General features: G+C 39.4%; 1 protein-coding gene across 2 annotated transcripts in view; it reads right to left on the bottom strand.

The window, feature by feature from the left end:
- The window catches only part of DIAPH3 (diaphanous related formin 3), a 506,201-nt gene that overhangs the window by 470,391 nt on the left and 17,747 nt on the right, over window positions 1-18,063 (bottom strand). Inside the window, exon 2 of one of the 2 annotated variants that reach the window (XM_059144199.1) lies at window positions 7,267-7,299. The exons of the other annotated variant lie outside the window; for it this stretch is intronic. Within the exon in view, the coding sequence (XP_059000182.1) occupies window positions 7,267-7,299 (33 nt within the window). The remainder of the gene's footprint in view (window positions 1-7,266; window positions 7,300-18,063) is intronic. 2 annotated transcript variants of the gene reach the window in all.

The following is an 18,063-nucleotide window of genomic DNA, read 5'->3' as shown; positions in this document are numbered from 1 at the left end:
AGTAAATTTCCAAAGACTATAATTTAATGAATATTACTGGGGATATAAGTAGTCATTTTATAATGATGAAAGATTTACTGCAATCCTAAGTGTATATGCACTTAATTGCAGAGCTTTAAAATATATGGAGCAAAACTTATAGAACTGAAAAGAGAAATAAAAATCCAAAATCATAGTTGGAAACTTCCCTCTTCTCTCTCAATTATTAGAACAAGTGAACAGAAAAATCCAGAATATATGAACAACACTGTCAACCAATAGGACTTATAGACTAATTCTAAAACAAGTAGAATGCACACATAACATTCACAAAGACAGGCCACATTCTGGAAAGAGAGGACTCAAAAATGAAAATGATTGAAGTCACACAAACTATGATCCCTGGCCACAAGAGAATTAAGTTTTAAGTCAGTAATAGAATGATCAGGAAAAGCCAAATATTTAAAAGTTAAACACAGATCTAAATAACCAATGGGTTAAAAAAGAAATCAACAGGAAATCAGAAGATATTTTGAATATTCAGAAAATGATACAGCTAAAGTAGCTCTCAGAGGAAAATTTATAGTGTAATTTTTTTATATTAGGAAGCAAAAGCCTCAAATCAATTATGTAAGTTACTACTTTAAGAAACCATAAAAAGATAAAGGCAAAAGGAAAGATAAAAGCAAAATTATCATCCAGAAATTAATGAAACCTAAAACTGTTTTTCTGAGATCAATAAAATTGACAAATCTCTACCCAGACTGTTAAACAGCAGGGCGAGGGGAAAGCAGGGCCGGGGGACAGAAGACAAGTTACTAATCAGGATTAGAAAGGGGGGGAAAGATCCTATATATAAGAATAAAGATCCTATATATAAAAGGATAAGGAAATATCACAAAAACCTAATTCAAAATACAGATATGAAAAAATTCCTTGAAAACCCAAAGCCCACTCAAGAATGATTTGAATGGCCCTATATCTTGTGATAGACATTACAAGATAGGAATAGCAAATAAGCACAGTAAAAGATGCTCAACCTCATTACTCATTAGGGGAAACAATTTGTCAGTTTCTTATAAAGTTAGTAATAGTTACCACCTGATTCCCCTTCCAAAATGAAAACCGGCCCACAAGAACTATATCCAAATGTTCACAGCTTTACTCAGTCCCCAAAAACTAGAGACCCAAACTACTGAATATAGAAACTGTAGTATTACCAAACAATGGAATACTATTCAGTAATAAAAAGAACAAATTTCTTTTTTTTTTTTTTTATTTATTTTTTTTTAATTTTTTTATTTTTTATAAACATATATTTTTATCCCCAGGGGTACAGGTCTGTGAATCACCAGGTTTACACACTTCACAGCACTCACCAAATCACATGCCCTCCCCAATGTCCATAATCCCACCCCCTTCTCCCAAACCCCCTCCCCCCGGCAACCCTCCGTTTGTTTTGTGAGATTAAGAGTCACTTATGGTTTGTCTCCCTCCCAATCCCATCTTGTTTCATTTATTCTTCTTCTACCCATTAAGCCTCCATGTTGCATCACCACTTCCTCATATCAGGGAGATCATATGATAGTTGTCTTTCTCTGCTTGACTTATTTCGCTAAGCATGATACGCTCTAGTTCCATCCATGTTGTCGCAAATGGCAAGATTTCATTTCTTTTGATGGCTGCATAGTATTCCATTGTGTATATATACCACATCTTCTTGATCCATTCATCTGTTGATGGACATCTAGGTTCTTTCCATAGTTTGGCTATTGTGGACATTGCTGCTATAAACATTCGGGTGCATGTGCCCCTTTGGATCACTACATTTGTATCTTTAGGGTAAATACCCAATAGTGCAATTGCTGGGTCATAGGGCAGTTCTATTTTCAACATTTTGAGGAACCTCCATGCTGTTTTCCAGAGTGGCTGCACCAGCTTGCATTCCCACCAACAGTGTAGGAGGGTTCCCCTTTCTCTGCATCCTCGCCAGCATCTGTCATTTCCTGACTTGTTGATTTTAGCCATTCTGACTGGTGTGAGGTGATATCTCATTGTGGTTTTGATTTGTATTTCCCTGATGCCGAGTGATATGGAGCACTTTTTCATGTGTCTGTTGGCCATCTGGATGTCTTCTTTGCAGAAATGTCTGTTCATGTCCTCTGCCCATTTCTTGATTGGATTATTTGTTCTTTGGGTGTTGAGTTTGCTAAGTTCTTTATAGATTCTGGACACTAGTCCTTTATCTGATATGTCGTTTGCAAATATCTTCTCCCATTCTGTCAGTTGTCTTTTGATTTTGTTAACTGTTTCCTTTGCTGTGCAAAAGCTTTTGATCTTGATGAAATCCCAGTAGTTCATTTTTTCCCTTGCTTCCCTTGCCTTTTGCGTTGTTCCTAGGAAGATGTTGCTGCGGCAGAGGTCGAAGAGGTTGCTGCCCGTAAAAAGAACAAATTTCTGATACACCAAAGCACAAGAGGGGTCTCAAAAGAGTTACACTAAGTAAAAGAAGCCAGACACTCCATTTATATGAAATCCTAGAAACTGAATTGTGTAGTGCAGTAAGCTGATTCATGATTCCCAAGAACCAAAATGGGCAGGGGGTTTGGGGGAGGGCAGGAAGGATTGACCATAAAGAGCACAAAGGGAATCTTTTGAGGGTGATGGAAAACTTTTCTATCATAATCATCGTGTATACATGATTGCATATATTTGTCAAAATTCATCAGGTTACAGCCAGAAAATTGGTTCATTGTGTTATAAAGAAATCCTTCCTCTTTCTTTAAAAAAAAAAAGAAAAAGCATATTCCTACTTATACCACTAGTATAGTGAATACATAGTTCACCAAGTGTGTTGGCAGTGTTTCTCCCTTGAAAAGCTCTATCACCAGGGATACCAAGGCTCCACAGCTTAATGAGTCCTCCGCATTCACACTGCTAGCAAGCGGCAGAACTAGCACCTGAACCCAGACTTCCACTTTCAACCACAAGTCATGAAGTGAAGAGCAGACACTTGGAGAGACTGGAGGACCTCTTCTGGTTGCTGTCTAAGCCAATGTCCATTGTCAAGCTATGGTTGTGAGCCATGTGTGGGACAAGAGATCAATGCAGTGGATCTGATCTGCACCCAAACCTTATTTTTTTTTTTTTAATGGAATGGAGAGGAGTAAAAATACAATAGAAAGGAGTGGAAAAGATCAGAGTTTGCAATGCTCAGAAACATTAAATAATTGTTTATAAAATTGTTTCAGTTGAGATGAGAATTTATGTGTATGTGTGCGGGGCGGTACTTCTTACTGCAGGTCCCGGCCAAGAGAGTTTGTAAATCATTACTGCAGGCCACACCAGAGATTATGATAGTAATACGGGCTGCGGGAGGGATAAAAGACAAGACAATCAGCAGGGGCCCCACACTTTAAACAAATGGTTGTGAGGGACAGTAAGCAAGTTAAAACAACTTCTAGACCACAAAAACACTCCGCGGACACACTGATGGAGAATTCAGCATCGTGTCATCCACGTTCAGTTTCTTTTTGTTTACCTTTCCTAACTGGGCTCCCTTCACTGCCCTTGTCTCAATCCTTTTGTCTCTCCATGGAAAGAGCTCTTTTCAACCCAGATGTAGACAATCGATGGTTGTAAACTAAACAACCTTTACACCTTGCATTGCTCTTTATACATCGTGATTGCTCAAGTATTTGTAGAAACAACACGGTTTCAAGTATATAAACTCTGCCCAGGGATCTCCACACCAGAGCAGGACTTTGCGCAAACGGACAGTGTTCTATGAAATCCTGACTGTAACTCAAGAAATAACTTGAAACGTGAAATATTTTTGTAGGCCTTCATCACAACAAATTAAAAGGAGATGAATTTTTAACATTAATGCTTCCCAGAATGTTTCAACTTAATGTTTCTAAAATACTCATTCAAACATGTGACTATAGGTGACACCATTCTTATGCACCTTCTCTCATGTTCTGCCCAAAACACGCTATTCTCACATTAAAGAGTTCTAAATTGGGGCACCTAGGTGGCTCAGTTAAGCATCTGCCTTCAGCTCAGGTCATGATCTCAGGGTCCTGGGATCCAGTACTGCATCAGGCTCCTCGCTCAGCGAGGAATCTGCTTCTCCTTCTCCCTCTGCTTGCCTCTCCCCCTGTTTATGCCCTCTCTCTCTCTGTCAAATAAAATCTTTCTTAAAAAGTTCTAAATTAAGAATACACATGCAACATGTATGTGGGGTGGCCACTTTAATTAGAAAACACTGGCAGCACACACTAAAGCTTCCACGGCAAATGCTTCCCTAAGCTCTAACTCCCCAGAAACACTTTACGGAGGCTCTTAGATATCCAGCTACCCTTACCTCCTTTCCTCCGAGTTGAGCACTGGTCTGTGACACAGTGTTTGAGGCTCAACTACAGATGTATCACATCATCCCACTGTCTATACATTGGAAAATATTTTTTAAAGGGGTGTAAAAGGGACAGAAATGAATGCAGCCATGCAACACATTTCAGCTTAAGCAAAACTCGGAACTCTATGAGGAAAGTAGAGAAGGTATAATTAGTCCTGCTTTACAAATAAGTGAACATTCAAGTTAATTGATTTGCCAAGGTCAAAGAGCTAAGAGGTGAAGTTTGTTCTTTCCACAAGAGTTTCCGGATTCCTCATCCAATGCCCTTTCCACAGTGCATCAATCAATGAGTAAGGTTTGCTTTTCAGAGCTTCTTATTCAGCAGAGCCAGGCTTCTTCTCTATGCTCTACAGCAAAGCATCCAGCTGCCTGCTTGATCCTTCCCTGGACTTGAGCCCCAGCATATTCAAGAGCCAGGCTAAAGTACAAGAGCAGAAGTGAGTAGTGGGAGCTGGGGAGACCAGTCAGCCGGTCAAGGGGGAAAAGGTTAAGGAGGAATCTAGAAGAAACATTTGTGGGCACACTGAAGATAAAAGCAGGGAAAAGGCAACCATTAGGGATCCAGGCAGGTGGTCAAAATTCTGACAGCAAGCTCTTACCAAAGCTATTTTTTGTTTTTGTTTTGTTTTTAAAGCTTTTTTTTCCTGTGCAAAGGCAAGGGTCCATTTCTGGAAAGCCCAACCAGGACCAAGTTATCCCCATGTCCAAGGAAACCACAATACCAGGCAAGTAATCAAAAACAGGGATTCATTCTTTTATTCGTTCAATGAAAAACTAATGAAAATGCTTACCATGTACCAGAGAGCATACCTACAATTAAAATACTGCTTCTTCCTTGAAGATGTTTAAACTGATGAGAAGATCATAGAGCGATATACTGCTTTGATAGAAATACCACACAAGACACTATGGTAACTTCCCAAAAGTTCTGACCTTCCCAAGCCCTTTACAAGGATGAGGGGAAAGCAGGGATGGAGGCAAAAGGGAGAGAGAAAACTACAGTCTTCACTGAGGAGGAGCCCATTTATTAACGTATGATCAGAGCATGGCGGGTTCCAGAATGACCTGCTGAGGCCACTGTAGAAAAGAAACAGGATTGTTTCTAGAACTTAGAGTAGAGGCTGCGGGTTGGCAATGTGCAAAGTCAGTCCTAAAAAGGGTAAGAGCAGAAGCTAAATGAAGAGAGGGAAAAAATGCTTAGTGCCCATAAAATATGATCAAATCTCACAAGTCCTAGAATTGCATTCGGCAAGAGAAAGGAACAAAGTAGCAATACAAGCTACAACATGGATAACCCTTGAAAACATTATGCAAAGCGGTCTTTTGTGACTGAATGCTTTCATGTATCATGACTCCATTCATGGGAAATGTCCAGAAGTGGCAGTCTCTAGCTTATGTAGCCTGGACATTCCCTCGGGCTGGCGGAGTTGGGGATGAGTGACTGCTTATAAGTAGGAAGCTTCTCTTTGGGTGGTGGAAATGCTCTAAAATTTGACTGTGGCAATGCCTGTACAACTCTGAATACAACCAAAAACCATTCAGTTGTACACTTTACATGGGTTCATGCTAGATGAACTATTTTAAGAAGGCTCTTACAATTCTATCATTGTATATTATATATTCTATCATACCAAAAATTGCAGGTGCTTTTATTATCAGTCATAAGCAGCCATATGAAGGCTAAGTCAGCATGTTTTTCTCAAAAACATGTACTCGAATATACAAGAAATCCATAACAGTGCTATAAAGTGTTCATTACAGTTTGCCCAAGCATATGGTTTCGGAGCTTTGTGGAACAAGATTCAAGCCATAGCTGCACCCCTGGCCAGCTGCGCATACTTGGGCAAACTGCTTACTTAACCCTCCGTGTAACTGAGGGCCAAGATGAGGACAACATCTACCTTGCGAGGTAAGAAATTACATATACTCTCTGTAAGCATTCTATATCACTACAACTTTCTAAATGCTGTTATATGAAAAACATTATCCAGAAAAGCTTGCATCAACCTTCTTTGCTTAGATCTTACTCAGAGAAATAAAACAGAATATTCTAATTGAATGTCTTCCATCTTGCATGTCAAGATCTAGATCTCATTCAACTCCACATATCCACTTTATCCAAGTACCCAACAGAGTCCTTTGGATAACAAGGGTGCCAAACACTTTTTTGAGGGCTTACTATGTTCTAGGCTCCCTGTTTCATATTAAAGGTGAATTCAAATTCAAAACCAGGTCAACAAGGCACTGTGCTTTGTCCCACCATACTGACTTTTTAAAATATTATTATTTGGGTGGACCTTGTTGCTGTTCTTATTATCCCTTATCATTAGCCACGAGTTACATTCAAAAATCTATTTCTCAAAAACATGTACTTGAATATACAAGAAATCCATAACAGTGCTATAAAGTGTTCATTACTGATAAGCAGCAATAGGCAGAACAAATAGGAAGGTTCTCTCATTTTTGAACAATATTTTTTTTAAATACGTGCATGAGATTTTAGTCTGGTTTACTTTAATTAGCAACTACATATTTCAAAACGCTAAATATCTTTAGCTATTTTTTTTACCTCTTTCTGAAGTGCGCAATTCATCCCCAAAGAATGAGAGCTTATTTGAATGATTCAAAGTTGACTAACAATTTGTAATTAAACAAATTTTTTAAATTAACATATCAACTAGTGCCTTTTACTATTTAAAAGCAAAAAATGTCATGTATTTTTTTTTAATCTGTTCTGCCTCTTACTTTGGCATTATAAAAAACAGCATATTTCCAAAACAAGCAGTTTCAAAGGTGTTAGCATAGCACGGCATCCACATTACATGGTTAGTTAAGATTCACAACGGAAGAAATGTTGAGCATAACCTTACCATATCATCCGTCAGTGTCTTAATATTTAAATGCTGCAAATAAAAGAAACCAATCATATCAGTAATTTATAACAGCTTTTTTTTATTTTAGCTAATAGAATACATTTAAAAATTCTACAATACTAAGTTGAATGTAATTAAATTCCTGACAGTCTAATAAAAATGAATTATATATTGCTTTAATCACCTTCTCAAGAAGATGGACAAAAGGAACCCTGAATAGTGTAATTTCAAACGTTTCTCAAGATTTCTTGGACTTGCAAACCTGATAAACTAGAAACCTGTGCTACAACAAATAGATAGTCCTGATTAACAATATTTGTTACCATTAAGTAAATGGACTTTGAACACAATGGATAGGGAGATTTAAAACATGAAAAAAAATCTGAACTACAAGACAGTGAAACTTTAAATCTACCATTAGCATGCAGCATAGAAGATAATGAAGTACTTTGCTGGCTTAATTAACTTAAACAATTCTAGTAACGAAGAGAGTACTGGAATGACTATTTGCATCTTTAACATCAGTTTGATTTATCACCAGTGGTGACAGTAGACACTTTTCAATTTCATTGCTAGCTTCTTTGAGAACCCTTTTGCTGATTTCCCTGCTAGACAAACATAAGGCCACTTTACAAAGTGAATAAATTAGTTTCTTACAAAGTGGTGTTCAAAAGAAAAAGTATTTAGGGGGAAAAAAAGACAACCAGAAATCTAAGTTTTATAAATTCCGGAGTCAGGCAAGATTTTGTATTCAAGGAGCCAGAATCAATTTCCAATGCTTCCTTGTCTTATTCAGTAGCATTAGACCATTTAAAAGGGCAGAGAAAGGGTCAAGTGCATTCCTAAATAGATCTGATTTTAGAAGTATAAAAGAACATGTGTTAGCATTCATCATCTAACAGCCTGCGTGGCACTGAATTCAACATGGATGGGATGAAATTTGTTATTCATATTTGTACACCAGAATACATCTTTATTCTCATCAATCTACCTGAGGGATGATACAGATTAAAAAATTGTACAGAACAAATCACTATCCCAGATTCTCTTGCTCTTTGACCAAGACATTCCTTCCTCTAGGGCAAGGAATACAGTAACTGGAAGGGCCCAGAATAAGCTTTGTGTAGAACCAAAGCTGAGTAACTAACCCACCACACTTAATAGCCCCACCACTAGGTTCTAACCTAAACGCTCTGTTCAATTGGGAAGAAAGGAGAGTACTGAATTAACTGGTTTCTAATTCTGGGCTAGAAGTTGTCTTCAATATTACCTTCAGTCCTTGAAAATAACAAGCACAGAAGTCCTTAAGAGTGGGTATACCCCTAGGAAGAACTATTAAGATTTCTGAGGTACTTAGGGTCACAGTCTCCTCCCAGAGGCCATTATTACAATTAGACACCAGTCTACATGGCTCTCAAGTTCACAGGAAAAGGAGCAGTAGAAAGACTGTGTGGGGAGTCCCTCCCTCCAACTGCCTGCTGTATGCACCAGTTTCCTGCCAACAGAGATTTCCAGCCCACTGCCCGTGGTTAACACATCTCTATTCTTCCACCAGAGATACCACCCCAATCCCAAGGGGGCAAGGCACCTGAAAGGGGTCGTTCTGCATTCCTCTCACAAGAGGAGAGGACTACAGCCAATTACCAAGACAATGGCATTCTAGGTGACTTAATGCTTAAAAAGTCAGGCCACAGAAAAAGGATCCCGCTGGAATCCTGTTTAGAGAAGTACACCATGGTAAAAAGAAAACACCTTCCTCAGCGAAATAGTCCCAAATACCTGTTTGAGTTGCCTGAGGAAAATGTCATAAAAGCAACATCGAGGGAATGGAAAGAAACAATTTTTAAAAACTAGAGTAGAGCCCAAGGAAGATTCACGATCTAAAGACTGCAGAAAAGATGCAGAAAGTACAATACCACACAGGAAACGTGGGTAGTGGAGGTTACAGGATGCAAAACACAGAACATGTAAATACCCAGAAACAACATTTTTTTATAACTCCGAAGGTCTAAAGCTACATAGCCCTTTCAGTTAGAGTTAAACTCACAACTCAGAATAGAACAGTCACCCTTATGTAGAAGAAAGATGCGTAAGATCAATTTTTTGGTCAAAACTTCTTTAGATGGTGAAACCATCTCACTGAGAATCTAGCTTTAGTGGCACCTGGGTGGCTCAGTTGGTTAAGCGAATGCCTTCAGCTGAGGTCATGATCCCAGGGTCCTGGACGGAGCCCCATTGGACTCCCTGCTCATGTGCTCACGCTCTCTCTCTCTCAAATAAAAACTTAAAGAATCTAGCTTTTAAAAGGACTCCATTTGTTCAATGCTTTAGTTTTTTAAAAACTATGCAAGCACATAGGCATGCCCAGTTACTAGCTATATTACAAACAGTCTTCTACAAAAAAGAACATGTGATGAATTGTGACAGAATTATATTGCGGGGGTAAGAAAACTCAAAGGGATCCAAGTTCAGGAAGTCTAACAACAGTCTGAGAGAAAAAACAAGAAGCCAAGGTCAAGTTCCTTATTCCTTCTCTGGAAAGCACCTGCCTATCAATTCTCTCCACCATCCATACCAAGACCCAGAGAAGCCAGCAGGGCAGGAAATGATGGCAAACTCAAGGACACTCAACAAGACCGCAGGTAGTGACTAACAGAGTAAAGATTTGGAAAACCAATACAAAAACTTTGGTTCCTATTCCAAAACAAGAAAACCAGAATAAGTGTCATTTCAAAATTTAGCTTTCAAAAAAAGAGAAATTGCATAGCTATTTGTTTATATGCATGCAATCTGAAAGAGACTACTACAAAACCCATCAGCATTCAAAAATTTAAATAGATCTACGCATGAGTAATTTTCCCTAAAAACTGAAATGTCCAATCCCAGTCGACTTCAAACACGACCCAAAGGAAAAATAGACATGGCTTATTTTTAAAATGTACAGTTTTATCAAGCGGTACTCTTTTGTAAGATATTTGCAAAGTTAATTCAAGTTTTCTATGAAGTGGACATTATGTCGATGTTTAGATCACAGACTCTTAAAAAGTCCAACGGGCAGGAGAAAGGAAAGGATAGACATAAAACCCTCAGGTAATTCTGTGGGGTTTCGGCCTTTTTGTAGTAGATCTAAAACTACAGGGGTGACATTCTTAATTTTAAAAAGCAAGAACTTTATTATAAAAAGTTACTGACTTTTTACTGCTACTAGAAGGTACTGTTTAAGTCTGGTTAGCCAAGACACTTAAAAAAATGCAGTTGTTTGTTTGATAGCTACCAGCAATGCTTTTTACTCTGGCTTCTGCTTGGGGGAAGTAGCAACTGCACCCATCAATCCAGCTCACAAGTAGCATTTGCTGATACCCATACCAAGAAGGGAATGGAAACATTCAATGGAAGCAGATGTGACCACTTTAAAAATAACCTAATAGCAACTTTTCTATTTGTTCCTCCACACACATACACAGAAATCGAAAGCATACGGTTTTAGACCTACTAAAACATTCATACCTAAATGTGATTTTGTGATCTTGAGTTACATTACCTGGTCTATGATTGTATAGGTGTTATTTATGCTTTATGGCAATGGGATAAATCAAATGGGCAATAATTTCAAAAACAGTTCTGTATGCAGAACCGTTGGTAAATGGTTCAGGTGTCGTATTAAAGTATGTCAGGGATCCTTTCCCAAACCAAAAAGTTCACCTTTCTTCCTGTGTTCCTACGTTGCTCAGTTTACTAAATTCTACTTTCTCCTGAAAAAGTAAGGAACACCTCATATAGATAGGGAGGAATGTCTTCTGTAATGACAATTCCTAGGATGAATGGTCAAGAGGATCACTCTGGAACTAAAGGAGAAAAAGTCTTTATAGGCTTTTTGTTTTGTTTTGGGGTTTTTTTTTTTTTGTTTTTTTTTTTTTGGATCCTATGTTCTTTTGAAGAAATAAAAAAGGTAGAAATACAGAACATAGGTCTCTACATTCACATTTAAGCAAGGCATCAAAACCTTTACTGAAGACCATATATGCTGTCAAAAAATAGATCTAGAGCTTGCAGAGCACTGTATGAAATGCTGTAAATAGCAAGGGGTCCCTCCCCAGCCAACTTAGTTTACAAGGAAATAAACAAGACCAGTTAAACTACAGAATACTAAGCAACATAAAAACCCAAGGTCCACATACACTGAAAAAAAAGAAGACGACGACAAAGAAGAAGAAGAATCCAAGCTGTAGCCAAGACTTTTAGCAAATTTTCTATTTTCTTTCATTGGATAGCACACTGCAACCAGCAGGAAGCAAAGGATTTGTCCACTCATGTCATTAGTTACATGGCACCCACTACCAAATGTCAAGCTAATAAGCTCTGATCACTGACAAAGTCAAATACATGGTACTATTTTTAAAATAATTTTTAGCTGTTGCAATTTAATTTCATCAATTTATATCCTTTAACTAAGTCATTATGACGAATTACTAACGAGGAAAACTTGTAAGATTAAAACCTCTGAAGGCGCCTGACTCAAACCCAATTTCATCAATGAGACCCTCTCGGCCACCTGGTTTACACCTTGCTAGTGTGCACTAGAACACACCAAGATTTCTCTGTGAAAGAAGAGAACAAGGTCTCGGCTACTCAACATTCTGAATCAGTAGGTCTAAAGTGGGGTTTAGGCATCCACAGGCTCCAGGTGGCAATGCAGCCACCAGCCCAGGACCCAGTGAGAAACACCACTCTGCACTCCACCGCCACCAGCCACAAAATATCCCTTGAGCACACATTCGAAACTCTCGTCAAGTGGCTCTCTTAAGAACCAATGTCCCCAAAACAAGCTAAATGAAGGGTACAGGTAGAAAGTAGAAGACGTTTTTCAAAGTGAGAAACACTGAGCTGGTACAATTGGAACAGGTCTTACTGCCATGTAGTGAGAGGCACCAATTAGTACTGTTTTAAGAGAATTCAACACTCTCTAGGGGGTAGGGTGAATTATTGCGTCATTTATTCAAATGCTTAGTTCATCCCTAAAGGTACAATAATTCTACCCTGTAAGCATGTGTTTAGTACTAAAGGATCAAGGCTTGCTCATTAGATCAAACCAGGACATAACACTATTTGCCTGTCAAAGTAAGTGCCTAATGGGTTACTGACACAACAAATTTACATCCAAAAGGAAAAATGGATCAAACTTCTTTTAAAAGGTGTGGGTGATGCTATGTTAATGCACTGCTCACACTTGTTTCCAATTCCAGATTATTCCTTTCCACCAAATGCTAACTCGTGCTTTATCCTAACATTTCTGGCCCACACACCTGTTTAATGTCAATGCCAATTGTGAAGACCGCAGGACTATAAAGGTATAGGACTAATCAAGACACTAACCACACCTACAGAGCCTAAGGTTCATTTCCCAGGCAACGACAGACCATACCTAGGTGAAAGTATTCAAGGACTCCATATTTAACAGCTCAGAAACGTCCAAAAATAATACTGAAGCTTTCATAGCACTGAGGATAAGAGTAGAGCTGGCTCTTTGATAACATAAAGAATAGCTTTTGACTGGCTTTTCATGCGGTCATATTTTTAGTCCCCGGTAGAGAAAGTGAGACATGTTAGGGACAGGTGAGAATGAGTAAAATCTCTCCAGCTTCTTTTGATCTGTTCATTTATTCAAAACCAAACCGTGCCTACCTCAGAAAAATAAACACCTGGCCATTACCCTAGTCTTCGCTACTCTCACCCGCCAGAGAACCTAACCTCTCTTCTCCATAATTCCTCCTTTGGGAAAGGAGAGTCCTCGAGATACACTAGCTTTCAGGAAGAGACATCAGTTAAGCATTCATAGAAGGGAAAAAATTAATTTCTAAGAAAACTCAACATTTTCAGAAGGATCAAAAGGCAGCAACAGAACTGCTAGAAAACCACTATCTCTCTAGAAAAACCAATTATCAAATTGTTACTTGAACTTCTCTCCTAGATGACACAACACAGGAGCTGGGCACCTAACAAGTCTCTCTTTTTTTTTTTTTTTTAAAATTCTAACTCAACTCCAGTGTTCTTTTTCCTTCAATAAACTTCAATGGTGAGGAAAAATGAAAGGAAAAACAGACTGGCTAATTCTAGTAACAGCTTGAACTTATTTTAATACCTATTTTAAGATGCTCTCCTCAGCCATTCCGGTTCTTTTCACGTCTACTATCACATCAAAAACTCCTGTGCAATGGGTCCAAGAAAAGGCAATTCAAACCTCTGAGCAGCTCTACAAGTCGATTTGGTTCTAGGTCACCAGAATCCATGACCTTTATAGTCATCTGGAGAATGCTGAAAAGTATTTAAAGTATTCACTGCCAGAAATGGTCCTAGAGTACCTTGAAGCTTATCTAAACTAAGTTTAGATAAGTTGTTTCTGAGCGTCTCCTAGAGGTCTTACTCAGACACCGATGCAGCCGGAATATTCCCAAAGCTAACACAGCACCACCATGCATCATTTCTTATTGGTTCAAGAAGGATTTTGGTTTTTTTACATTCTAGGATCACCATAAGGAAATTAAGTTTTGTTGAACCTTTTTAGAGAAGGATTTGGTGAAATAAATCCTATGTTCACATTCTTTAACCTAGTAATTCTACTTCTAGAATTAGAAAATAAACAGAAGTGTGTACACAGGTATTTGTTACTATATTTTATCTTAAATACCTAGAATTGTCATCAACCTAAAACTTCCCAGAATATGGGAATGATTATATAACTACAGTCCTGCCTCCTATAATTACAGAGGAAAATGCATACTATTGTTACATGAAAAAAAGATGCATTTAAAATTGCATATGCAATATAATTCCAACTCCATTAATAAACACTCCTATGGAGAAAAAAGACAGGAACTATTTTTAATTTTATATATCCGGATTGTGGGATTTGGAGCAATTTTTTCCCCCACATTTTCCTCTATATTCCCAGTTGTCTAGAATAAGCTTATTTATTTTTATAATGAGAAAAGCTTTTTTACATTACTATGGATAATACTTTCCATACCAAGCAGAAAATATAGATAAGTTTCTTTTCAAATAATAATGTATGAAGTTAAAAAAAAAAAATCTAAAAAATCTAATATTGTAAACACAGACTAGGGTTTTTTAAATGCATATTTGCAAATATGTCAGAATACATTAAGCACATTATTCACTGGTTTTGTAATTCACATATATAAATTAACCAATTTCAAAAAGCTCCTTGGTTTTGTGAATTATTGATGTTGTCAACCTGCTGGAGACTTAATTCCAAGAAAAATATACGAATCACTACATCACAAGCACAAATCCTTTTGACACAAATTCAATTTCTGTGGCAATAACATATTGACTTAGCTTTATTTTCCTATTTTATGACACTTATGAATGGCAGAGATAAAAGAAATCTATCATTTTTCTTTATTGTAAATGTAAACGATCTCATGCTATGTTGAGAATGTTAAGGTAAATACCACTCACCTGGTAACTTTTTCATGAAAAGGAGGACATGGTACCAAAATAAAACAGGATTTAGGATTTTAAGCAAAAACCTAATCTCCTACTCCTAATCTTCCTACTGCATGATTAGGTTGCTAACATGGGGCAAGACAGTATGTCAAAAATGAAGAGGACTCAGTCCCTGCCCAGAGAAGCTTAAAGCCAAAAGAGCAGCAAGACAATAACCTCGGTGAGAGACAGTGAGGGCAGCGCACATCAGAGCTGTTCAATGGCGACCAGAAGGAAAAGCAATCCCTCCTTGCTAACTATATCTGGTTAAATACATGCTATTATCAGGCAAACATAACCATGATGGAAGACTGAAGTCACATTCATCCTCAGCCATGATTCGGGAAAAACCTGTAACAGAAAATTTCCTCTTCTAACAGCATAACAGAATCTGAAGGCAGGCACTCAGCAAATGTTTATTAAACATTACTATATTCTTGACAAGGAGTACACTGGTAAATAAAACAAGGACTCCTGTCCTAAAAGAACTTTCCTTCTCTTGGGAAAGAGACCATAAACACCATAAATAAGTTACAGAGGATGTTAGAAGGTGACGCTTGTTATGCTAAAACGAAAAGCCAAGCAAGGCAAGGGAGGCTAGGAAGCCAAGCGGGAGCATTTGCTGTTTGCAATTTTGAATGCGGGGAACTGGGCCAGCAGAGGTCTGACAGGGAGTGTGGAACTGGAGCAGAGCTGAAAGCGGACTAAGGGGGTTGCTGTGTGGACATGGAGGAAAGCAGCTCAGAGGGAAAGCAGCCCCCAGAAAGTCTGGGGCGCTCAAGGAACAGGGACCAGCACAGCTACAGCAAACGAGACAAAAGAAAGGGAGGGAGCCGTAGCAGGTGGACACCAGTGCACTTTAAGGCCAGGGACTCTTTTATTCCTCTTCCTCTTACGGAACAGTCACAAATACAAAAAGTACAAAAACATGCTATGAATAATCAACTTAACCAATAAACAACAGTTGAATACAAGAGATACAAGACTCCCCGGAGGGAAAGCCCCAGAGGGAATGGAAGGAACAGTGGCTGTTCTCAACCATTTCCTTCAGGGCTCCTTAACGGGGCTCGTTGCCAGGCGTTATTTACTAAGAAGTATTAGAAATACTCTCAAAACACTGTAAAGCCCACCAAGGCAGTCTTTGGACCAACTCAGCTAGGTCTATTGCATTAACAAAACTTTTCAAATACAGGACTAGAGGATGGGGAGGCAGGTGCGGAAGCTGTCAAAGGAATAGCCCAGCATGTTTGGAGAAAGGAAAGTTAGAAAAAATGTTTAGTTACAATAGTTTAATTACAACGTAACTCCTGAGACCCCACAGGAGTTGAGCCCCAGCCCTAGGGGGTCCTCCCCCAAGGGGTCAACAAAGAGCCAGGTGCCCACAGATAACTGAGTCCCGCCACAGGGTCGGTCCCTCTCAGGCAGCATCCCCTCTTTGCCCTTTCCCCTCCAACACTTTCATAAGCAATTCCCCTGTTAAATTGTTCCACCAACGTTTTTATTTCTTGTCTGGGCTCTATTCCTTCACATACTCCCCTTTCAAACATCGCCTGCTTCCTGAAGGTTCTAACTCACCCATAAGCACACCTCTTCCGTGACTCTTATTTATGCCCTGCGTTCCCCAGCAGAAGGCTAACACCCTGGGTCCTAGAATCCAACTCACCTAGATTGGAATCCAGCTCCGATAGGGATCAGCTGTGAGACCCCAGGCACTGAAACTCCCTGAACATCAGTTTCTCCTGGTACCAGTTGAGTAGGAAGCGTCTGTCCTCACAGGCTTGTCTGAAGCCTTAGTTGAAAAAAATCACCACAAGTCCCCTTCCTTCCCACACTAACATCCCCACCAGCATTGATGAGGGAGCAGAAGGCTGGCTGAGGACAAAGCAAAAAGGCTGATACCTCGCAATCTCCCCCTCACCCCAGCAAAAGGTTGACACCTCGCAATCTCCTCCTTACCCCCACTCCATTACTCCAGGGTGGGACAAATGTGACATTCTTTAGGAATCTCCCAACTATCTTGATGTTAATGGCTTGCGAAAAGGGAAAAGACAACATTGATCAAGCCACAAAACCTCCAGTATCCCGGCACCTAGTAGGCCCTCTTTAGCATATGGAAGCTCCATTGAAACCTCCCTCTCCCTCACTTTCCCCCAACGGCGGGGTACATAACCTGCCATCCCTCACAACCCAGGGCAGCAGCTCTTTCTGCCCACGGGTCCTGTCCCCGTGCTTTAATAAACCATCATTTTGCAGCAAAGATGTCTCAAGAATTCTTTCTTGGTCATCGGCTCTGGACCTCGCCCCACCAAACCTCACCTAGATTCTAGAACTCCATCAGTATCACCTTGGTTCAGATCACCATCATTCTCCTTAAAACCACATCCAACAGTCTCCCCTCACTGGGGGGCTGAAATCATCCTCTAATCCAGTTAAATCCATCTGTTACTGCTGTAAATGTGTGCAGGTCCCCTCCCCAGAGTGGGCATAGGCTCCGAGAGCAGGATTTTTGTCATGGTCATTTTGCCAGCATCTCTATTTGCTGGGTGTCAGTTATATTGGACCATTCTCTTGACAGCTGCTGAGGCCTCGCAATGTTGTCATTTTTCTTTGGGGCTGAGAACTCAAGCAGTGGCAGTTTCCCAAGGCCATGCCCAGAGCCTGGGCCTCAGGACAGGGACAGCTAGCTGGGTGAATGAGATGGAGGTAAGCAGACCTGAGTAGCTACTGCATGAATAAACCTGTGGTGGGGGTGGGCGGTGTCACCCTTCATTATCAGCAAAAAATGATAAGTCCACCACACTTCATCCAAAGCTCTTCCTTTACAATTCCCTTGGGTCACTGATCATTGTTTGCAGTTTGTGTTTGTCTTTGGCTTTCTTTTTGTTTTGTTTTTAATATGCCAGGGACTTTGGTTCTTCCTCATCTTTGAATGCCTAGACCTAGTACAGGGAACACTGTAGGTCAGTGGTTTTCAACCTGACCATACCTGAGAATCAGCTGAAGAGTTTTTGTTTTCTTTTCTTAACATTCCAAACCAACTGAATCAGAATATCTGAAGGTAGAGCCTGTCACAAGTACTTATAAAGCCTGTCACAACTACTTGTGACTCTAATGGGAAACTAGGGGTAAATGTATAACGATCTTTTATATAGATAGATAACACACACAATGGAATACTATACAGCCATCAAGAAAATGAAATCTTGCCATTTGCGACAACATGAATGGAACTAGAAGGTATTAAGCTAAGTGAAATAAGTCAATCAGAGAAAGACAATTATCATATGA

The sequence above is a fragment of the Mustela lutreola genome, chromosome 13 (assembly GCF_030435805.1).
Source record: "Mustela lutreola isolate mMusLut2 chromosome 13, mMusLut2.pri, whole genome shotgun sequence".
Taxonomy (NCBI): Eukaryota; Metazoa; Chordata; class Mammalia; order Carnivora; family Mustelidae; genus Mustela; species Mustela lutreola.
The sequence above is the reverse complement of the archived record's forward strand: the minus strand, read 5'-3'. Positions and strand labels throughout refer to the sequence as shown.